Consider the following 24,942-nt stretch of genomic DNA (forward strand, 5'->3'; position numbering starts at 1 on the left):
TGTGCCCCCCCACCCCGCCGCACCGCCGCCTCCCCCCGGCCCCGCCGCCGGATGCGGATGATCCGCGGCGTTAAAAGATGGAGGGGGTGACGCTGAGCGAGGCGGAGCAGCGCTACTACTGCGACCTCTTCTCCTACTGCGACACTGAGAGCACCAAGAAGGTGGCGTCCAACGGGCGCGTCCTGGAGCTCTTCCGCGCCGCGCAGCTGCCCAACGACGTGGTCATGCAGGTACGGCCGCCGCCGCGGCGCCCACGGGGGTCTTCGGGCCCGGGCAGCGCCCCGCCGTGCCGAGATGGCTCCGTCCCGGCCCTTCCCCTCCGCCCGGCCCTCGCCCCCTGCCCGTCCCGCAGCTGTTGGGATGGGGTCGTCCCGCCGGCCGGGACTCGGGGTCACAGCATGAGYAGGGTTGGAAGGGACCTCTGGAGATCATCTCATAAAATCCCCCTACCGAGGCCGGATCACCATGGGCAGGTGACACAGGAACGCGTCCAGGTGGGATTTTAATGTCTGCAGGTAGGGAGACTCCACGACCTCCCTGGGCAGCCWCTTCCAGTGCTCTTCCTCCCTCAGTGTAAGGAAGCTTTCCCTCATGCTGAGGTGAAACTTCTTGCTCCTTATCCTGTCACTGGGCACCACTGAAAGAGTCTGGCACCATCCCCTCAAAACCCGTCTTTGAGCTATTTATAAGCATTAATGAGATCTTYACTCAGTCTTCTCTAGACTAAACAGGTCCAGCTCCACCAGTCTGTCCTGATCAGAGAGCTCCAGACTGCTGATCACCTTTGTATTCCTCTGCTGGACCCTGTCTGTTTGTTCCTTGTCTTTCTTGTACTGAGGAGCCCAGAACTGGACACGATAGAGCTCCCCAGTCCGGGTAGGGAGCTATTGTCTGTCCGGCCACCTGAGCCCCTCCGGCTGCAAGGAGAGGGCGGGGAGGCACAGCGAGCTCTGCACTGAGTCCCCTTATGTGACTCCGTCTGCAGGGAAGAGAAGGGGCTGGTGGTGTCTCTGTGGGCAGCGTCCAGCAACTGGTAGGAAACTTCTGTGCCGATAGAGGCCATCCAGAACGTGAGAAACCTGGAGTGTTTTGCAGGGGGCAGGTGAGATTCACMCCACAATCTGCTGATGAAGAGCAACACAGAAGGAAATCTTCGTTTGTGTCATTGGGAGCTACTGACACGGCTCCACAAAGCCATGCGTTCTTTTTTGGACATAACTTGCYGGCAGGAGTTAACTTACCTGTACTCATCCAGATGTTTCTAGCAACAAAAAARCTGATGTTGAGACTGACGTGGGCCCATACTTCCTATATTTATGTGCACAGTTTTGGTACTTCCTTGGCCTGAAAGGTGTAACAGTATTGCAGAGATACCTGTRTAGGAAAGGAAAAGTCTACTTTGATGTGTGTCTGTGATTATTTGAGGAACATACTCCCAGTGAACCATTCTTATGAACAGCTATTTGTAATAATTTGCTGCTTCTGCAGTTCCCTCTGTCATTGTTCAATGCTTTAAAGTTTACGTAGCCTTTTGAGCTGCTGTGGATAAAGCTGTGCTTGGAAAGCTGTGCTGCCTTTTATGCGGTTTCATCCTCAGCCTAGTGAGATAAGCAGGCCTTTTAACAAGGTATTAAACTTASTGTTGCTAGAAACGGAGTACACAAATTGCAGGATACTGAAATGCAGTGCCAGGAGAACRCTTACTGACTAGGGTTACTGTTGCTGTGTTTTGGGCCTCCCAATTTGSTTAGTTGAAATGAGTTTAAGACACAATGAAGTGGAAGAGGGCTGAATAAGAAGTGGTTCTTCCTGRTAAAACCAGTAATCTCTTATTTGATGACTTGCTAGACTGGACTTAATGGTAAGAGAGTCTGCATGCTCAGTATCATGAGTAAGGTTTCTCAGCAGCCATCCACTGCTGCTTTTTGTGTGTGGCCAACCAGTTTCAGAAAAATCATCCCAGGAAAAGTGAATGTTTACATATTTGCTGTATTTAAAAATTTCTTCTACATAAAACTTGTCTGGATTAGTGTATAGTAAGCTAGTGCTAGAGCTTTTGTTTTATGCAGCAATTTAGTGCAGGAACTTGGAAATACTTGGAATTTTGAATACAAGTGTCCACAGATTATATCCTTATCTTTTGCAGAGGAGGTCAGATATTTTCCTGCAAAGTAGACTGCATATGAAGAAGAGAGACTACTCGGGCGTCATTCCATGGGTCCTAAATAAATTAACTCAAGAAGCAGGCCTGGCTTATCACTGTAGTGATCTCAAGGAGAACCTTGCAGTTAAAATGGCAAACAAGATATTAGATTGCCTGAGGAATGAGACTGTAAATAGTACAAAGAAAGTTGAAATGCCCTTAGCAGTTTGACCCATTGCAGGTATCTTGTGCAGTCGCAGTTGGTCACCTGTAAAGTACCTTGTACCTYGAGAAGAATTTAGTTGTCTAGTTACTTTAAGTTGTTCTTGAAGCATGGCTCTATCCTAGGTTAACACAAGCATGAATATATTGCATTGGGGCTCGTTGAAGGGAAATCACATTAGATGCTTTGGAAGCCGAGACTGTGTATCTTAAACCTCAAGATGATATAGCTTAAGGAAAAAAGAAGCCCTGTGAAGGAGGTAGAATTTTCTTTTGAACACATGGTGCTGTGTTTTTACCTGTTCATTTGAAGCACTGACGCTTGTGGGGAAATTAATTTGATTTTGTTACCCAATCCTTACATAATCCTGGAATGTAAGTGTAGTACTGGTCACATGAATGCTAAGTACATTTGTAGGTGCGCAAAACATAGCATAAAATTGTCGCTCTTCAAGCTCAAGGGGACCAAGCAGTCCTGAGGAACTACCTCAGGGTTTTTCGTCTTCAATACTACAGGTTGGTAGGTACCTTTGAATAGTTCAGAACTGATTCCATTGAAAGTGAAAATGTCTGACACTTGCATTTTTAGACTCATAATTTGTTTTGCTTGCAAATCTGTTGTCTAAAGGCTGGATATATGTGCAGTCATTTTTGCAAAGAGTTGCATCTTTGTGAGAGATCTGTCTCACTGGAGCAAAAGTTAATAGTGTGTCTCATTGTTCCTAATCGATTTCATTTCTTCCTCTGAGGGACACTGTCAGCTGCCTGTTAAGTGGGGATAAATGAACAYACAGAAGACTGAAACAGTTATGGGTATTGTATGCAAGGCTACAGCATCCTGGAGAAAAAAATCTAGATGTCCATTTTGTACACRTCTACAAAAGGACAGTTTAAATATCAGAATAAAAATACCCCACCAAAGACTCTCGCCTAAGAACACCACTATTAACCCACATTTCTTCTTTTTTATGCACATCCCTGAAATGAGCATTAAGGTAGAAGACTTGCGTAAAAGAGCAACAAAAGTAAGTTGGGGTAAGAAGTCCAGCTACTTCACAACAGTTATATGAGTCTTCAGATTGCTCTCAGGGCGTGGTTTCACATTGCAGCTGACAACAATCTAGTGGTGAGTTGCCATTGAAGGAGGTGGTTCTGTTTTCCCTCAGCCATGTGCTCCTTCTCCTTGCAAAGACTCTAGTGCCTGTCCAATCCATGATGGAGCTATCTAGGCAGAAAATTAATCACAGCTTYTTGTTGATTGTAACTCTGTATCAGGTGACGGTGGGGCTGAATGAATGTCAGTGCTAGTACAAGAAAGGAGGCAGGAAAACTCTTTGACAGGCGAGAAGTAGAGAACTTCCTTTGTTCTAGAGCGATGGGGTGTTTTAGTTGTGACCTGGCATGGAGTTTGTGGTTGCTTAAACCACTGGAAGATGGAGCTGGCTCTGACTTCCCTTTAAATGGTCATTGAGCTGGTTCAGGGAGCTTGWTCAGCCAAAAATCAGGAGGTTTTGTCAAAGTTAATTTCCACTTGCCTCAGCTTGTGGCTCAATTGCATGTGCATTGGTGTTTGTGTGTGCTAGTAGTGTGACACAACGCAAGTGATCCTGAGGAGCTGTCATCCACCTTATGTAGTTCAGAAGCTTCCCTTTGCTAGAGTTCCAGCCTGGTCCTGTCACCAAGTTTTTGCTGGGATTCATTATGTGCTCTCCTAGGGTGTATCTTCCAGGTTAGCTTCATACAAAAGAAATGTAGTTGCCTGTGTTGGAGTGGCTGCACAGAGAAGTGTGGTCAGGAAATCGGCTTCAAAGGCTTATTTCACATCTGACCTAAAGTGCTCTTGTATATGTGCTATTAAAGTCAGTTTTTGGTGTCTCTGTACTGGTGGTGAGATTGCTTGTAAAAGCTACAGTTAGCCAAAAACTGTATTGTGAAAGTCATAACTTGTGCTTGGAATGAATATAGTAGATGTGCCATGAATTGATCACAGAACATTTTCAGAATTTTTAGTTTTGGTTATGAATCACAGAAACTTCACCAGACAAGAAGCAAGTCAGTGGTGCACATGATACTCATCTGAAATTAATGCATCAAGGCATGTTGCTTTATAATACAGCATTACTATAAAACTACAAATAAATGAGTATTGACATGTATTTTCTCTAAATTGAATGAACTGTCATCTTCTGTGCTGGCATTGTACAGCAGTATTACCTGATTTCTGATTTAGTGTTAGAAAGTCTTTAAAATGACAGATGAATCACACAGTTATGCCCAGTAACTTCAATTACAAGTAGTAGGCTTCTGTTAGTCCAGTAAAAATCTAGTGTAGAGCTATTTTTGGCTCTTGTTAACCACTTTCAAGCTTTCTGGTTTATTTTAAGGAGTTTTTACAGAAAGATCAGTTTTGCTTGTTCTTGTTTCATTAATGGAAAAAATTACTCTCTGGTTGTCTACCATTCTCTGTCAGAATTTGCTGCCTTCATATCAAAAATTGTAAGAAAGTTTGTACCTGTGTTGCAGCTGCTTTGTTGAGAAGTCGAGACTCTGAGCTTAAAGCCTCATTCATCAGCTACAGTTTCTGCACTGTGCAGGAAAACAGCAAAGGTTGTACGGATGTGTTGCCTTCGGTTGTTTTTGGGGTGGTAGCTTTTGGCAGACAGAGGAAACAGCAGATGCAGTGGTGGTTGCGTCMAATGCCAGAGCTCATCTGAAAGTCAGCACAATTATAAATGAAGTACAATCCATAGGTAGAACATGGCAAAATGAAATTGCARGTTCTTAATTTGAAATGCTGGCTTCTTTGTTGGAGAATGGATGTACAGAGAAAGGGATCTAAGACAATAATGGCATGTTCACAATATTTTGTTGTTGCAGTTACTGTKTCAGTGGATTTTCCTACAGAAAACCTACCTGTTTGTAAAATCAGTACAGTGTWCTAAATGCCAGCTTTGAATGGAAACTGAGCCGGGACGTGCTTAGGATTTCCTGTGTGGTAGAAATATGCAGAAGACTCAAACTCATTCTAGTTAATTTGCTGAAATTATTCTGTCAGAACTAATGGGGTTAGAAATTGGAATTCATTATATGTGCCAAATTTCATGCCTTCCTTTCAGTCATATATATTGGGAGTATATTTAAAAACAATAGCACTTTTAGATCTTTAAAAAATTTGAGCTGTGTAAAAAGCTCTCTTCTTACACTGACCTATAACTAATCTGCAATAAGCCCAAACTAAAACAAAAAAAATCACTTTATTTAATCCAACTCGTCAGTTTTGTTGGTTTTTAAAAATTATTACAAATCTTTTGTTAAAATGTCGCATAGAAAAGGTTTAAAATTAGTTTAGATTTCTTCTGAGGCAAAATTCACAGCAGATCATTATCAAGGTATTCTTCCAGTGTAGATACCTCTAACTATAGCAACTTTCTTACTAATCTGTAGTATTTGTTTTAGCCTATTTGTTTGAGCACCATAAAATTGATGAATCTGTAGACTTTTGGTTATAATCTTACATAATTTACATGTCATTTTTATATATGTATTTTCATATAAAAGATGTTTGTACTTAACRCTGCATCCCAGTCCTCATTTAGTAATCAAGAGGTGTTAAAAACCTGTTGTAAATAGAAACAGTGCATGGATCTGCAGTTAAAAATATCTGATTTGCAAAGTACCTATTTTTTCCCTTCAAATGTCTCTGTAATAGAGTATTCTCCTTTCAGCTTAGCAGTAGGTTAGCTTTGATTCCCTGTATTGATGAGATACATAAGCAATRTACTTTCTGTTAGTGCCAGGAATAGCTTTTAGTTTGCTGTTTATCCTGTGAATTGTACTTTGAGTTTCTGCAGAATTCTGGTAAAAGTGTTTATTTTAGTGATGTTGCTTTCACAGAGACTGTAGTGGGCTAAAAATTAATTCATTTTTACAGTTAATTAGTTGGAATGGTCTTAKATCTCAGCAGCATTTAGGAAGAGAGCAGTCATTGTTTTTGAAAYAGGAAAAGGCAGGAAGTTAATGGCAAAACTTTAGGACTGTAGATTAAGTTTATTAGACTTACATTTGTTTTTAGTGGATTTCTTGGTGTAATTGGTTTTGAGCCTTTGAAATTGTTCAGTCACTTACATAGTAAATGATTCCTTCATAATTCTGTATGCCAACACAGCACTCAGATAATTTCAAGTTTCACAGCTCAGCTTTGTTTGAAAACAGTCTATTCTTTTCTTTTTAAACATGCTGTCAGATGACAACAGGGGTGATTAATATCCTTTCTGACATGACTGGATAAAATTCTGGAATCAGAAATATCGGGGCCTTTTGCAAATGCAGCTGTCTTAGAATCAAGTTGGCTGTACAAAATTATGGATTTTAAATTGGATCTTTTACTGGGATAAATGATTCTTCTTTTGCATTAGAAGCTTTAAGTACTACATTGTGAAAAATGGCAAACATGCCTTCATCTTAGTCTAATCTTCAGTAAATGTTACTGTAGATACTGTGAAATTATAGGAGTTTGCTGGCAGTCTCTCTGACTTTTCAACTGTATTTACTAGCTTTCAAAGTACTAGTCCTTGCAGACAAGTTTCCTGCCTATTAGGTCATAAATATTTGCTGTCTAGATTAATCCTTGTAGAATTCCTAGACATCAAATTGGATTTCTGCTCTTTATTTAAATGAAGTTTGAAGGGGTTTATTTAAATGAAGGGTTTGAAGTCAGAAGCAAATGTGGGAGAAATATGTTGACTTTCAGATTTTTCTCACTGGARTTCCAGTAATGATTAATGTAAGAATATATTTCCCTCTTATTCTCTTTACTTTAGATTTTCTGTTGACCATAAAGAAGCTGTTAAGCCAGCAATGTCATTCTTTTAAAATTAATGTACAAAGTTGGTGATCATGTTCATGAYTTGCTTGTTTTACCACCTGGGCTAAGTGTCTGAAGAGTTAAATTATCCATACATTTGTTATACAAAAAATACAAYGTAACTTAGGCATGTCTGACTGTGKATAGGAACTGTGTTTTGATAGGTTAAAAGACTTGGAAAAGATGACAGTCTGACCTGAATTTCTGGAATGATTGACTTCTGACATCTAAAATGCTTCTGAAGTATGGTAATAGAGGGATGAGTAGGCTCCGTTTTGAATATATCTTTCAACTTCAGTCATCTCAGAGAAGGGTGACCAGGACTGAGCTGTGTAAAATCTGGCATTAGGTGCTGACATACTTCTGCTGCAGACTAGTASTATGGAATTTTGTAGAAAAGCCTGTTACTATTACAATAGTGTGAATGACTTCTCTTTCTTTTATTTGAAGCATCTTAAATAATTTAAGATCTAGTGTTAACACTGGAGTCTCAAGTGTAGCTCTGTAAACGTAAAGTTTTTAGAACTTTAAGCAGGGTTTGTTTACCCTTTGATAGACACGTCGTTAAGGCTTGTAGGCTTCAGTGGGAGGAGGAGAGCAGTGCAAAGCTAAGTAACTAATTAACACTGCTCAGGTTGATGCTCAGAAGAGAAAAGATTGAAATGGGAAAGGAGTGTAAGGTAATGGGCACAGTAGCTTCAGGTGAACTTACATGTGCTCAGGAATTACAGGGACATATTGGAACCATCCTATTTGTTCAGGCCACAGCATGACCACTAATTCTGGGATCAGAGAATGCCTTAATYTTCCTTTTACATTAGCAAAAAAACCAGAAGCTTGTGTTCATTCTTCGGGGTTTTTCTCTGTTGGTATTGTTCTRGTGATGGAATGTGATGTATGGGGAAAATGTGAAAAAACTGAAGAAGAAAATAATTATTAGCTTGGAATAATTGAAGCTGGAACACTTCAATTATAAAGAAGATCAGAAAAAAAAGAAAAGGCCTGTATAAATGTGCCTTTCTTCAACATTTAGTATTACTGGAAAAATACTCAACTTAAAGCTGCATGTCAGAAGTCTCCACAATTAGAATATCTGTAAAACATCTCTCCAGTGCCTGCTGAAGCTAGATGCTTTCTTTATAATTATATGCAAGTAGTTCCATTCATTTGTTTATGCTATGGGAGATAAATTATATTTTGAAGGTCAGTAGCRCTTCAGAAGTTACTTACATCAACTTCAACCATAAGGAAAAGCAAACAATACATAAAGTAAGGACAARCTTGGTTAGTCTTCATAAGTATTCAGCTGGACTTTTAATTATTGCAAGAATAGGACCAAGTGCCTCAAAAGATTACAGATGAAGAATGTTGTTCTGTGTGTGCCAGCTGGGGCTTGTTTGCTGTTTCTGCTTCAGGGTTTGCTTGTCAAAAGCATAAGCTGCAAATCTGAAAACAAGTACTAGGTGCCTGATGCTGACCAGTAAGARATGTATGCTGTAAGATTTATTGCAGTTTGTTCCTGTAAACCTGTACATTTTCTATTGTAAATAAAGCCTGCGAGTAAATAACTTCTGAAGCTCTGCTGAGGTGTTTATTGGTTGTACAGTAGGCATATTCAGTTTAATAAAAGAGAAAATAACTAACACAGTAASTTATTGTTGGAGTGAGTGGAGTAATCATATTGTGTGACCAGATAGGTGAGCAGCAGTTAGTGCTCAGGAATGGGGAACTGCAGCTGAGAGCAGAGGAGGGAGGAGCTGTTTATGTTAAGCAGTAATGTAAAATTACATAGTAAGAGAGCACAGGTATATTGAATATCTCACTTTAAAAGAGCCTTTGTGCATGAAAAATTAGAAATGGTTCTTGTCRTTCCCCAGGCTGTCTTTTGCTGCTTCAGACTTTTTTTCTTTTTTTAATTTCCAGTTCTTCTGGTTGCTTTATTACAATTTCTGCTTGTAAAGTGTTCTTTGTCATGAGCACCTACTCTGCCAGAAAACCAGCAGTAGAGAAGGCCTCAATACAAGCAAAGAGCAGTTCTGCCTTGAGGACTTCAAGGTGTGACTTTTTACTTGGGAGAGTKGTAGTTGCTTTGTWAGTGAGTGTTCATTTGGCTGTCTGTATTTTCTTTTGTTGGTGCTRTTGAACATATAGAAGGGTGTACAATTCTTTATTCTGCCCTCTTTTTAAGGGTATTTGACAATMTTTTCTTTGAGTAGTCAAGTAGGACAGTCTGTTACTCTGTCAGGATGTTGTAGTTGCATGTAGGGTGCATCTGCTTCATCTTTGTGGATTGATGGGTGGTTTTGCTATCTGTTACCAAATCAGAAGAGAATTGCTGACCTCTGGAGAGCCATGGAGCTCTGCATGACAGGCTCTGCAGATAAGATTTATGTGTAGAGCTTGTAACAGCTTTTGCAGGAGCTCTTATTAAGAGCAGAAACTTTGATTTCAAATGGATAAACTAAAAAAGCTAGTACTGCATTAGGAAGTGTCTTTAATAAATAATGCTAATCCACCATGAATCTGTGTGCTACCAGGAACAGCAGGAGGTGTTGCAGACCAGTTCTGGAATGGGTTGAGGTCAGGAATTACCTGAAGTATAACTGGTTCAAAAAGCACCACCCTAATAAAAGTTCTGTGAGGTGTTTGTGTGTGTGTATTGTGTTCAGCATATTCACTTGTTAAGAGTTTATTATCTGTCATAAATCAGAGTTTTGAATTTCCTGTGCATTTTGCTGCTTTTCTATTAACAAAAGGAAAGCATGACTCCAAATCTGCCAACCCTTACTCAGGCAGTGGACATGCTTGTAAAACAGATCCCAAAGTATAGGGGCAGTATAATTCCTCTGAGCCTTAAAATACTGGGTCATTTTTGAGCAGCTAATTATTTGTGATGTGATTAATTCTGAAATTTCATTTAACTGAAACAGATGTATGTTTGACCCTGAAATGACCTGYGGAATGGGAAATTTTATTTCTAAGTATCTATAGAGAATTAACTGTCCAAGCTGATGAGTTGCTTTTTTTTTCTGGATGGCATTTTAGCAGTCTGCTTCCACTGTGGATCTGTGCAGTGTGAGAATCAAGGGCGGAGAAGTATTAGRGATAGACAGTAAGAGACTCTAAACAGTTTATTGCCAGAGAGTGTGTGTTGTCTCAGTAGTCCTCAGTACTCTCAGTTTTCCTTCTTTCAAAGCCTGTGTTCTGAAGCCAGGTTTGTGGCATTGACTGAGATGCATCTTCATGGAACAATCAGTAAAACCTTACTATTTGTTATGCAACAGAGTATACAGTGATGTCCTAAATATACTCTGTGCGTTGGAATTCTTAGTATCAACTGATTAACTGTATTTACTACAATGCCTAAGTACATAATAAGATAAATGTATATATTAAAGGTAATTTTACACTTTCTGTTAGCACATGAACATTTTCTGCATCACATTGACTGAATATTAAATATAGCAGTATTTGTTATCCTTCACAGATGCATTTTGCAAATGATCTTTGGATAGGTGTAAGACCATTTAAATGTTTGCAATGTGCTGAAASACAGAATTCAGAGCAATACTTGGACTGTTTCTTTTAGTGTCATTCTTTTTTTGTCCTGTCTGCAATTGTTTTTTTTTTATTTGTATCCCGCCTTGTGCCAAGCTTTGTGGAGCCATGCGGAGAACTGGGTCAGAGACCTGACTTGGTTAAAAATAACTCATCAAAAGAAGGATCTTTGTCAGTTCTCTGTCTTGTTCCTGTTGCTCAGTGCTGTCAACAGCTGTTGCATCTGAGCAGCTACCAGTCAAGCAAGATTTTTGAAGAGTAGTTAAAAATTCTAACTTGTATTAGCAGACTAATCAGTATTGTTTTGTCCGGTTGACAATAGGTGAGAGACTAGCTGGAAAACTGTGCCAGGCTGTGGTCAGCAATTAGTGAGGTYGATTGAGATAAGTGAAGTGACAGGAATTGATCTAACAACAGTTGCAGAATAACATGATTAGAAGATAACAAATTGTGAGGAAAGAAATGTGTTCAAGCTAGGAAATAACAAGTAGAGTAGATTTTCATTGTTCTTTGGTGTGTAGTGAAGGTCAGGGTTTTTTTCTGCTGCAATAGCAATGATTAGGAAGCATTTTTTCAACTTACATTATACATCCCTGAATTACATTCCACTGTCGAGAGGTGGTTAATTTTTTGTTGTAGCTGATGTGAGTGGATTACGTGACTTCAGGAGAGCACTGTTGTAGGACAGTGTTTCTAGTACACAATTKGAAGTTGTATTGCAATAAACTTTTAAATTGGAAAATATTCTGTCATATGTTTTAAGTTTGCAAAGTGTTTTAGAATTCTCACCAATGAACTGCTGCACATGAGATACGGAAATAACATTGTTGATATGATATTTTTTTAATTTTAACCTGATTTAAAATCAATCCATAATCAGTTATCTTTTTATTAACTAACAAAACTGAAGCAAAATATTTAATTTTTAATTTTCTTTTATCTGAGGCTAGCAACTTTTTTTAATGTATTGCTTGTTTTTCATTTGGCGGTTATTGTTAATATGCACAGTAAGACTCAATTGTTTTCTAAATATTGAAGCATAGGTATATTCATATGATTTGGTCTAACTTAAGTTTTTATCCCATATTGTATAATGAATGTGAAAACTTGTTTGTTATTTCTGGTGCATGATTTACATGGTATTGTTCATGGTGATTGTTTAATTTAAACACAAGAGGAAACTTTCTTACTGTAAGGGTGATCACACACTTGAAGAGGTTGTCCAGAGAGGTTGTAGAGTCTGCCTGCTGGGATATATTTAAAATCCCAATTGGACACAGGCTGAAGCAACCTACTGTAGCTGAGCCTGTTTTGAGCCGAGGGAGTGGAGCAAATAATCTTCAGAGGACCTTTCCAAGTTCATCTATTCTGTGATTCTGTGTGGGGTTTTCTTTAACAATTTTCATATTTGTATTGTTCGTGTTAGACTCTTTTTTAAATTAACCATGTCCTAGTTTGTKTGAGATGATACAAAAGGTCCTCCTCCATGTTTGTTCCCTCTCCCTCCCATTAGCACACACCATGTGTGTTGTAACTTCCAGCCCGCAGAAGTTGTCTTCAGGTCTTGCTGCTTGCCACCCTCTAGAATTGAACWGTAGGTGCCATAGTAATTCTCTCCAAGCAGATGAAATATTTTTATCTTTACTGTGTAGGTGGCATGCCTGTTGCTTCATTTATTGTTTTAGCATTGAAGTCATCCTTGTTTAAATACTGTTGTACTTTTACRTGAATAGTGTTTACAGATAATGGGCTTGATTTGCCTTTTAGAAGAACCTGGGGGCAGGGAGACTGATATTCTGAAAGGCTCTCCCAGAGAGATTTTCTGAGTTCTGGAAAGTGTGTTTCACTACATTTGATAGAGATATGATTTGTTCCACTTCACCTGGAATTTGTAAAGGTTCACAAATCTCTCCATGTTCAAGAGCCTCTTATTTGAATTCTGTAAGGGTTCCAGAAGGTATTTACTTGAAACAGTTCCCTTTAGTAACATACTACTTCCTAACCATGTGGTTTGTGTCAGCTCCTGGTATTGCTGGTGCTGTTGTTACATCTTTACAGCATGATGACCAAGCGTTCAGTTTTATAATTTGCAGATGCTGCATGGAGATGTGTTTTTGTGGGAATTTTGTTTGTTTGTTTGGAGGGTTTTTGGTGGTTTTTTTATCAAGGGCTTCCAATTCTGGAGCTTCACAGAGTTGTTGGCCTTACTCTGGGTTAATTGCAGTAGTGTGACCTCAAGATCGTCATATCTAAGGAGATTAAAGCAGTTTTGAAGCATTTTGTCTTGAAGATGGCTCTGCATTCCTTGAAGAGTTTAGGGAAATTCCTTATTGTCTCTCTTCTTGAGTAGATGAAAGCCCTAAACCTAAATCTCAGAGAAGCAATTCTTTGATAATTTTTTTTATTCTTACTCCCCTCCTTCACTATAATTTATTGCCTGTTGCATGTTTAAATCCTGCTATAAGGAAATTCCAGGTACACTGTTTTGAGTATGTTTGAGCATGCTGTCATTCAACAGAGGAGTCTCCACTAGATGTTTGCCTCTAATGCTTTTACTCAACCTTCAGTCATGCTTCTGATTAGATTATATTCTGTATTTGAAACAGAGGACTCCTTTGAGTCCTGGCTGTGAGTGGATTTGACCGCCTACTCGTTCAGCAGCAGAAGAGTATTCTTTTGAGGGAAGGGGATTGAGGGTTGTGTTGGGGTTTTTGTTTTTTTTTTCGTATCCTTAGCTTTTTCCTTTTCTTGATACTTACATACAGTGCATTTATATATATTTATTTTGAATATATGCTTTCCTTTCCTTTATTATGCTTACCTGTCAGTACCTGAATTATTAATTCAGTTGTTCACTGAAAGTGTTTTTTTATCTGGCAGTACTGACAAACTCCAAAGGAAGGTAATCTGTAGTTCAGCAGTGGCTTTGAAATTTTACAAAACCATTACTGCCRAATGATTCCAAAATCTTAAAATGCCTATATCATTGCTTCTTTTTGTAAGACTCATGAGAGTGGTTAACTCGTGTGTGGGTGCTAGGCCACTGGATCCATAAGCTTTTTCTATTTTGGATGGAACATCCACATACTTGATTACATCAGTCTTCCAGCATACAGTGCTTTAAAAAAGGGAATTGCTTTTGCTGTCATGCTGGTTTTGATTGCAAGTTGCCTCTTGAATCTACACTGCTTTAGCTCTTACAGTTACTTAAACTCATTGTAATGATTTTTGGCATTAGGTTTAGTAAAGGTTTAGATGTTSATTCCTCAGTTTTTATTTGAATTGTCATCTGTCAATTTACATTGTCATTTCTTTCCTGGAGGCACAACCAGCCTGTTGAAACTGGTGTATTGCATTGAATCTTACTGAATTCTTTTATATAATGGATTTTGGAAAATGCCRTGTTATCTGCTGACATCTCACCAGACATCATGCTGCAGAAATACTGCAGTGGGAAAATACAAATAACAAAGGAGCTGTGGGACAATGTGTTAAGTATGAAGCAGACACAGCTAAGTGATTTAATGCAGAAGTTTTTGTCCAGCAGGATTTGAGCTACGTCTACAGCCCTAGACCTGCTGATCCTCTTGGGACTTCTTTGGAACTAAGTGTTCATCATGTTCCCACACCTTGCTGTGACAGATTTTACAGCAGCTTATTTTCATGATGTTCCAGAATCTTGGTGCATGGCAAGGAGATACCCRAGTAGCTTCTTGTTGAGCTGTATCTAGCTCAGTTGTAGTTGGTATTCTCATCTGATTCTTTATCTGGAGTACCTGAGGTCTRTTTTCTGTTCCACTGGTGCTGAAGTACACAGGCCAACAGCTTGTGCATTGGCTGGCTCAGTTAYTGCTACGTGAAAATGTAGTTCACTTCTTCAGCTGGAACTTGCCTGCAAGCGGGAYTCCTCTGCCCTCACAACTGTGTCTTTTGAAAGATGGGAAACCTTTCAGGGGTGCCTTCTCTAAGTCCAGTAATAGTACATCCCAGCAGTTAGGAGAATGAGTAGATGCAACAAGAGACCAGGTTTGCCACCAAGGAAACTTGACTGAGCTCAGGTGGGAAGGGTRAGGACAGAAATGAATATAAATTAGACTGAGATTCCTCTGCACTGATGTTCACTGGCAAAGTCTCATGAACTTCTGTGCCTGAGATGAGATTCAAGGAGAGAAACTAGTAGTATTACAAAAGGTAATGGGTCTCTAGAGAAATATCAGATCCAGGGGATTAGATGGGMTCCTTCTGAGTATGTTGAGAGAGCTAGCTGATGTTGTTGCAAGTCATCTTTGTCTTCAAATAGTTCTGGAGATCAGRATTGGATCTCAAAGACTAGAGAAAGATCTGCAGGAATGTAAAGGAAGATTAATTTGGGTAACTGCATACCAGTCAACTGCAGTGTGGTCCCTGAGGAACTGAGTTTCCAGTCTGTTTGGAAACCATTTCTAAGCATATGAAGGTGAAAACAGTAATTAGGATTATCAAGAGTATTTGTCCACCATATTGTCTGGAACTGTGGTTGAGGAAAGAGAAGCAGTGATGCCATTTACATTGACTTCAAAAAGTATTTCTGTGTGGTGTTTGAGAGCATCCTTGTGTGTCATTTGGAACAACGCAGTCTAAATAAGACAGGCAGTCTAATTTAAACAGGCAGTCTGGATCATTTAGCACTGAGTGTGATTTGGGTTATGTCATGCTTTCGATCTTAYCAGTGACCCAGCGCAAGCAGGAATGCACTTCAATAAGGTTGCAGGTCATCACTGTGAAACGGGATGAATTCAGTATGTTTGAAAACATGGCTTGCTACTCTGTAATTAATGAAACCTGTGTAACAGTTGTGTTTAAAACTTCGTTCTGTAAGTAACTGTGTTTCATTTCAGATTATGGAGCTCTGTGGTGCAACAAGACTTGGCTATTTCGGAAGAAGTCAATTTTACATTGCTTTGAAACTTGTTGCTGTGGCCCAATCTGGTCTCCCTCTAAGAGTGGAAAGCTTAAATACAGGTAAATCACRGGACTGGGGGAGTGGAGATTGAGATGGTGAGTGCAATTATTGGTAGTTGGCTCACAGATTCTTACAGAATAACCTTGTAAGTTAGTGTGATGTGTCTTTTTAAACATGCTGCTAATTTAAAAATGTGGAGAGACTGAGAGAGTGTTCCCATACAGCGCAGTAAATATGAGTTGAAATACCTTACTYGTTGAATAAGTATTGTGTTCACCATGGGATGAATGAACAACTTGCACCTATTGTGTAGATTACTGATGTCAGAAAGTGCTGTATCCTCTGAGTAAAGTACTAAGAGGAGTAATGTGAACTGGAAGGGAAAGAAGAATTGTGGCATTGCATGCTCTTGTAGTTGCTGGGTTTCTGAAGCCTTGATTGTGACAAATGGAAGGTTATCTTTTCTAGTGATATATTTCTTTGTACTTGGTTTAACAGTTTTATCCTGTTTTAGTGCAGATATTAAGAGTAGTTTAAGATTTCTTCATAGTGAAAAACCTGACCTGTAAAAAGATCTTTGAAGTCAGTTACCAGCCCAGTTCCCTGTTCTCAACTTTTCAGAGGTCAGCTGTGGTGTGGGTGGTGAAATAGGAACAGGAGAAAGACGTATTCTAGGAAGACRGTTTAGAACAGTAGGAAGAGCTTTGATATGAGGCTCTCCTGTAGCGTTCTGAATGAGATAAGTGGATCCATGTCTTTGTTGTTCTGTAAGATGAAAAGAGACTTAGGAAGATGCAATGAGTTTTAAGTCACTGTAGCCCTTGCATTGTAGTACACAACTCACAATTAAAAATACCTTTGGARCACAGTTTTGCCTTAGAGTGACTTTCTTAGTAGATTTTCTATCTGTAGAATAATGTTATAGTTTTGATGTACTAATAAATAAAAGAAATTTTAGGAGGTTTTTGTGTCTAAAATTATAGCTATAGATTAAATGGCAGAGACTGTTAAAAGCATTCTGATATGACTGAAGTACTTGACAAAGCTATAAAAAAGAAAGGAATCACTGTATATACTTTCACAGTTAAGTTTATTCTAGGCTTGTAYAAACTGTTTATACTGCTTTCATGGGGTTTTGTAGCTTTCTGGAAAAGTGCATTGTTTTATGCTAGTATTCAAGTTCGTTTCTGCTTATAAGCCACTGTGTGTTTATAAACCATTTCCCTAGTTTTCCTGATGAGCKTTCCCGAATTTAAAGCTTTGGCAAGTTGTAGCAGAATGCCCTAAAATGAGAAAGTTGGATAAAGAACCTTTGACTCTTAATACTGATAAAACTGGAACTTGATCAAACTATTATGGATTTTTTCATCAAATGCCTGTTGGAGAAAGACAAATCTGTATGTAAACTTTTTCCAGGGATTTTGTAAGCTTGGTTTTATTTTAATGCGAAAACCTTAACCAGAAGGAGCTTTTCTATTAAAAAAAAAAAAAAAAAGATAAATCACAAGAAATTTGAAGGAAAGAATTGAATGAAGGTATAGAGTTATTTCCAAAATAGAAAATACGTTGCTATGAGGTTAACAGCAATTGGAACTTTTATAATTTCATGTTGATAATTTCCTTAATTCATGACAATATGAGAAATACTTGTAATATTTCTGGACTTCTAGGAATAATTTTCTGTAACTGCTTCCAAGCCTACAAAATACATGAAGTGCAATGGAGAGAACATTTATTTTTACCCTGACTTTTTTTAGCTATGGTCTGTTGCCTTGGTTGCAGTGGTTCCAGTCCTATCTATGAGTTTCCTGCTTCTAGAATGATTCAAGTGTTATTGTAACAGCTATCTCATCAACTAAATGCAGCAGACTGAAGGTTCATAAAATGTTTTGGAGTTTGGATTGCCTTCCTTTGCAAACTGGCTTATGCCCAAAGTCCATCTCCAAGATGTCTTGAAGCGAAACTGTTAGCGCCATCCCAAACTAAGCTGTATACTCTTTCTTGCTTCAAACATTTTAAATTACTTTAAGCTTGCATTTTTGGACATCTACTTTTTATCCCTCCATTTTATTCATGTTTCATTGAAACAAATGTATTCATTTTATTCATGATTTCTTCATTTTCTTYGTTCTTTTATTTTGGGATTTTTTTCCTACTTGTTTATTTTGGTCTTTGGTGTGTGTCTTGTCAATAGACAGGAAACTTGCTTTATTTGAGTTGCTGAGTGAAAACTTAATCAAATTTTGAATACTAAGTCTTACATAAGTGTGGTTCAATTGATTCTTAAAGTGAGTGCTTTTTTGATTACTCAGTAGAGTACAAATACTGGCATTAGTTATTGTACTACAAGCCTCTAAAGCAGTTGTTTCTTAGTCCCAGAAAATTTTCCTTCCTTTAGGAAGCTTAAAATTGTGACATGAATGGGCAATGTCTATTTCAAAATAATATTTATTTTYTAAGTATGGAATGCCGGTTTTGGTGAAAGAAAATGTTAGCAAGGACGTGGGAATAAAAAGTACCGAGAACTCTTTAATATATTCAATATCAAGRGTTGGTTCCATTCATGACAGCTCTCACATTTGTAATTGAGGGATTTCTGAATGGCAACAAATGTTGTAGTGTTGAAATGAGATTTTTCTACTGTTACAGAGAAAAGTCAGGAGAGAGGTAAAAATAGGTTAGTCACGTAGGAACTTAGTACAGCTAAACAAACCTATATTTATTTGGTCTTTCTTTAAAACAAGGCAATAGAGTATTTTGTGTTTCTTTTGAGTCCTCTATTGTGAAATCGTGCTAGAGAACTCATACCAAAGTCTCATGTTGGCATAGCCAATTGCACAGACTTCTGCTGTGTCAGTTGGATCATCTGATATCTGTATTTTCCTGCTTTTGCAAACATATACATTTTCACTTGCATGCAATGACTTTTTTACTTTTTGACTGGCTTTGGTTTGATGTTTAGCTGTGGTACTTCACTGCTGCAACAGGGGTACAATGCTCAGGTAATAAACAGTATGCAATTTCATCTCTTATTTTAATATAGTTGTARTACCACTGACTCATTCTCAGTACAAAAAACAATTTACATAAGCAGTCAGGAAGAGAAATTAAATTTGAGCCATGCTTGTAATTTTGTGTTGGAAACATAATTTTCAAGTAAGCTGTACAGCWTATGTTTATTCAGAGTGGAGGACTAAGAAGATTGCAGTTGGGAGAAAAAATGGTAGAAATCTTGCAGTGGAAAATTGAAGGTTTACATAGCCTCATTTTTATGCTGGGCTACTCTGAGCCATGGTCCACAAAGCTAATAGCCTCCTAGCATTTTGTAGAAACTTTGCATTTTAGTTGTTGGTATYAGTGAGGTGACGTTGGAATGTTTCCAGTTGTGTCCCAATGAGCTAATTTAGGTTTTGTTGTAGAGAAGTGTGCACAGAATGTCTTTAAGCAATAGTCACACTATTTGTGATACAACTAGATTATATTATCTGTTGTAAATACGAACATGACATTAGCTCATCAGAAGATGATRCTGAATATATTAAAGTATTTCAGCATTTGTTTTGCTGATGAACCATTCTGTATGAAGATTAATTTTAAATATGTGCTAGAAATGGCAGATAAATATTGAAAACCACACCTCRGTAATGAAATGTTGACAAAAACAAAAAATGAGCTAAATCCAGGATGTCTGATTGCTGCTACATTTAATGCACTGTTGTAGTGCAAAGCTGTAATGGAGCTTTTGTGTACCAAAGCTGGAACTTGGATAGCAGAATAATGAAGTCTAATGCAGAATAGCTATTTGCTTTCTCCAACTGTTGGCTTTGCTATAGCAGCAGTATTGGTGTGTGAGAAATTGAGCCACATGTGAAATTTTAACTGCAAAATAGAACTGTGTTTTTGTTCTTTATCATTATATTTATGTATAGTAAATGTCCTGCTGATTTTTTTTTTAACAGTAAAGGACCTCCCTCTTCCCAGATTTGTTGTGTCAAAGAATGAACAAGAATCAAGACACACAGCCTTGTATCCTTCAGATGCTGATAACGCAGCTTCATATTCAGGTGTGATTCCTCCTCCTCCACCTGGCAGGATACAAGTCAAAAAAGGCTCTGTGAGCCATGATGCAGTTCAGCAGCGTCCATCAACTGATCAACAGGTAAATTAACTTAAAAGATTAAATGGGACTCTTAACCAATGCCTTGCTGTGAACATGCCAGTTTGATAGGGCTTCTAAGCTTTGTTACTTTCAATATAGTTTCTTAAAAAAATATAYTGATACATATTATACACAAAGATTATATATGCCTCTGCAATACTTGCATGTAGGAGACCTTTTTTTATAAAGTCTTAARATCTGGATTTAAAATATTGATGGCAATGGACAAAGAATTGAGATGGAAAAGAAATGCAATGTGTAAGTTAGGGTGGCAGATATTAAGTAGTGGTCATTATGCTGTTAATTACTCATTAACTAAATAGTAACCATCAGTTTCCTGGTCATTGGAACAGTGGTACTCAGTGCCATGGATGACTAAATTTCTAGTCCTCCAGCATGCCCCAATGTGTGAAAATCTGAAATACTGTATTTAGGAAAAGATCTGTATATTTTCACAGTTGCTGTTCTCTACCTCACGTTWTATTGTTCAGTGGTTTAACTGTTAAGGAGAGACAGTGAGATCCAGAAAAACAGACTGAAGTGTTCACATGGCTTTTTCTTGTGTTTTAATAATGAGAAAACTGATTTCTTTTTGTTCACTGTTCTTTCATCTTCCATGACAAGATGTCTGAATAAATGAAAACTGTAGAGGCTTACTACTCTCTGCCTTCTCATACATAATTCCTTGGGTTTACAGTCTTTATGCTCTTTTTACATAGCAAAATCCTTCCTGATTGTCTTTTCTACAGCAAGAATTGAGTACAAATGCTAAATTTTGCTGGGTGTGTGTATTGAATGACCTGTTTTGTTCCTCGTGGTATGCTGTTTTCTGGGTTTATGTTGTAAAGAATTGGGGGCCTTGCAGATGTCCCATAATCACTCTGTAAATCAAGAAATCACTCATAAATGTTTATTAGTCTCTATAGAAATAGCCARTAGATTGATCCAATAAAAAGAAAATGTAAATTAGTAGAGGAAATCCATATTCAGTGTTTGGCTGCCACTTCCTTTCTTCCAAGAGAAGAAATTGTAATGAAAAGAGAGCTAGCAGCAGGTCTCAAGATACKTTTTAGCTGTCTAGTGTTTGGTGGGTGTGTTTGAGAGAGCTGCCTAGCACTTTACACATTACAGATTTCCTAGATGTGATGATGGGGTTTTAGTTGGGTTGAAAACTGTGTTTTATATGCTTCCATCATCATGTATTTATTTAGTGAACAGCTGTAATTTGATACAGAAATCTGTAGTGGCGTAATGTTAAAATAACAAAAAGAAAAATAAATCTGACATTTGAGGTCTTCAAGTTCAATATAACGAAGCCACATATTTCTAAAGATATATGTGCATCCAGATTTCATTTCTGTGTCTTGGCTGATAGCAGCAACTTGGTATCTCTCTCTCACTAAAGTCTGTATGGGATCATCAGAATAAAGAAACTCTGTATCTAAGTCCTTTGAGATCTGGCCCAAAAAGCAGACTTAAAACAAATGTAACAGACAACACAGCATTGAATCCAACAATTTCAATTTGTATTCATGATATAGAGCATCAGAGTATTGTCCCATTTTGCACCCTATTGTAAAATTGAACGTTCTATGGCTGATGCTACTTTTCTGGCTATACAATGAACCCATTCAAGCAGCCTTCTTGTTCCAGTCTAGTACTGATTCAGATATCAGGTTAGAAATAAGCTGAGAAAGGCGCTTAAGCACAGGTTTCTCACTTGACCACAATAACACTCTAATTGTGTTATTTTCCAAAAGATGGGTACAGCTTTTACGCATATTTTTATGGAAATTACTGATTTTGTTGTCTTCACCTGGAGATACCATTCAGGTTTATGAAATCTAGAAAGAGTTTTAGATTCTGAATTCCCATGCCAACTTTTTGAGTACTAAGTGTGAGGAAGAGACACTGTCTGAGAAGTGAATCATGTCATCTTCCTAGGGATCACACTTCTTTATGGAGGAATATATCAGTTAMCTTGGACATTTCACTCATGGAGTTTATCATAAAGTTGTTGGATACTCCATTAGGAAATTCGGCGTTTTGTTTTTTTCTGAAACTGTTTGTGGCTCTGAGAATATGCCCAGCACTTGAAAACACATTGATTTCTTAAAATGCTATGGCTGAAATATTATCTGTATGGGATCATAAGGTATCTTTATCTTTAARGAATATTTATCTTTAAAAACTGGATTTATTTACATGCAGCTTTCCATATGAGTGGGATTTTTCATGCGTAGTATAATATATCATAATCACAATTATGTAGAACAATTTCACTTAATATATTGTCTGCTGAAATGTCTAATAAAACTTTATCAATGCATCGTTTTGGAAGTTCCCTCAATTAACTTACTTGGAGGCAGGGCATCAGGAAATCACAGTCAGGCTGTGTTTCCAAAGAGTAGCTGTAAGTGATTTTGTAGTAGGTTTTTTAGTTTAATAAGTACAGCCCTAGACAGAAGTTTATATCTTTTCAACATTGTTAGAAGAAGACTGAAGACATGCCCAGCTGCCRCGGAAGCTGCAGAACTGACTTTAGGAGTCAAGCTTAATAATGAGAGGTGCCTTCACTCACTGTAGCTTGTTAACTACACATCCTAGTGGAGATGAAACACTTGGTGAAAATATTTTTTTTCTTCTGGCAGAATTTCTTATTCCTCAAAAAATAGGCTAAGTACATTTGAGTACTTCTGTTGACAATTGACATCTATATGAGCACTTTGGTGACATGGGTATGCTACTACGTATGTGTTTATATATTTATACCTTGATAGTAGCAGCTATGTTACTAAAAATGTTAGTGTACTGCCAACTTTCTTAGAAGAAGCTGCAGTGCTGAGATTAGGAAGAATTTTGTGTTTTCTCAAAGTGGCTCACAAGTGACTAAATGTTCTCAATGTTGGAGATATTTTGTGTTTTGCTGTTAAAGACAAAAAGCAAATACTTTTTCCAGTTTCATCAAGGATGAACCAGATGTTGATCAGGTAMTGCTTTAGGATACTTTTACCTCTTTTCCAGTAAAGGAGGGTATCAATAGATACTGAGACTAACATCTGAAAAACATATACCTGACAAATGCTCACAGGCTGAACCTTGTTATTTCCAGCTGAAAATAAAAGGTAAAGGTGAAGGTACTTCTCTACCTTTGGGTGCATTAAGTATATTACTGGCACTCCAGATCATACTAATTTATTGCCATGTCAGTGCAGCCTTAGGAGAAGACAGCTCAAATTTTGTACCTGTAGCAGACAGAATTTGATCATTTCAATTCTTTCAACTATATAAAAAGTAGTCTGGCTTTATTTTAAGGTTTTGCCAGTAGTTCATYTCTGTGCGCTTCTATTTTGTAGATTGAACAGGTAATTCCAAATAAAATATACCTGGTATTAAATAAATTGTTTACCAGCACAGAACTGGAAAACATCTCATATATCATTTACATCTAACCTGTAATTATTRTGAGAAATTGTGTTGGATAACGAGTTTTAAAAAAGATGAGTGTTCTCTCATGAAACCATAAAGCCTTTTGTACCACGCTGGCTATGTTGGAGGAAGCTATTCCAGAGCTTTAATAGGAATATCATGGAATATTCACGAAAATATGGTGGGAATTCCCACTTAGGTCAACCTGTTCTTTTAAYACTTTGTCATTAGCATTTGCTGCAGGGCAGGGCACCACCAGTATTTACTGGAAAACTACTGCATTCCACTTTAGCTCTGTTTTGCTTGACAAAACAATTCATAGTCTCAGTTTCATCTCATAAAGTAGTTACCAGTCATCCTCAATCTTTTTCTGCTTGTGATCCAATTTGAATTCACGCTTATTGAAAATATYTTGCTTCATTTGTATCTCCTGTTCCAAATGATATTTCACCACTATTAATACTGTTTTGTAGGGTTCTTTCCTGCTTCTGCTCGATATATCTCACCTCATATACCTTGGCAACTGTGAATAAAGGAAATCTGTCATACTTGACATATTGTAGGGRTCTGATAGTTGACCTGTGCATCCARTCTTCTTATGATGGCTTTTGGTATTAACTTCCATTATGCAAGAAAAAAAATATTTTACATTTTAAAATTTGATAGCTGGCTGTTGCCTATGTCCATCCATCTGTTACATTTTTGTCACAATTCGAAAGCATACTATGTTGTGTGCATAATCAGTTACCTAAAGTATCAAATTAGTTTGTTGCCTGAATCAGTCATTCAGGAACATTATTAGAAACTTCCCTTCTATCTCATAATTCCCATTCTAATACAATCCAGCTTTGCCCCTTTTATAGTCAGTTCTTTTACACCTTAGATCCTTGCATTAATCTCCACATTGTTGGAACTATCTTGCATGACAGCCCGCTGAGGTTTGCTCAACTTCAGGTTAAATGTAGTGCAGTTCCTTTGTTGAGGAAATCACRAAAACAACCAGCCAATTGAGGTATCATTTCTCATGCTGTTATTGATCCCTTTTTCATTTGTCTCTGATTTAATTATTATTTTCCTCAAAAATCTAATCCTCTAAAACCTTTCAAAGTGCTGAGGTCAGACCAGCGAGTTTGTAATTGCCTGAACCACACATCCCCCCTTGAAAAATGTGTAGTGCTGCAAGTGAAGAATTGAACCTTGGGCTGTTTTGTTCTGTGATGTGAAGGCAATTGATCACAAAAACCTGGATTCTGCAATGCAGTTATCTCTAGCATAATTTTTTTTTATGATGGATCTGTTGACTAACTCAAAAGCAGGTTGGGTGGTTTCRGGACCTGGATGACAGCACCCTTAAAGCTACTATTTGTATATCATATCTGGCTTCATCATCTCTGGAATTCTCCTTAGGAGGTTTTCTTCTTGCCTGAGGTGTTAGACCCAGGAAAAGGTTTATAATATCATTTGTCTCGTGTGTGCTTGTAATGCCCTTGTGTGGCTGAGATCCCTCTGGACAGTATTGTCCCTTTAGAACATTACTGTGTTGCCTTATGCCCGTTTGTTTGACTTGTCTTCACTAAGGCTCTTCTTTTAGAGTCATATGATAATGACCGAGTTATGAGTGCTTC

The 24,942-nt window shown here is 38.0% G+C and overlaps 1 protein-coding gene across 10 annotated transcripts in view; it reads left to right on the forward strand.

The window, feature by feature from the left end:
• The first annotated feature begins 6 nt into the window (after positions 1–6).
• REPS1 (RALBP1 associated Eps domain containing 1) overlaps positions 7–24,942 on the forward strand; it is a 63,317-nt gene continuing 38,381 nt past the window's right edge. For all 10 annotated transcript variants that reach the window (XM_057370898.1, XM_057370897.1, XM_057370902.1 and 7 more), the window contains exons 1-3: positions 7–230; positions 15,665–15,788; positions 19,689–19,888. In XM_057370898.1, coding sequence (XP_057226881.1) covers positions 78–230; positions 15,665–15,788; positions 19,689–19,888 — 477 coding nt within the window. In that variant the 5' untranslated portion in view covers positions 7–77. The remainder of the gene's footprint in view (positions 231–15,664; positions 15,789–19,688; positions 19,889–24,942) is intronic.

Source organism: Malurus melanocephalus, unplaced genomic scaffold (assembly GCF_030028575.1).
Source record: "Malurus melanocephalus ecotype Western Australia unplaced genomic scaffold, MMel_1.1 scaffold_136, whole genome shotgun sequence".
Taxonomy (NCBI): Eukaryota; Metazoa; Chordata; class Aves; order Passeriformes; family Maluridae; genus Malurus; species Malurus melanocephalus.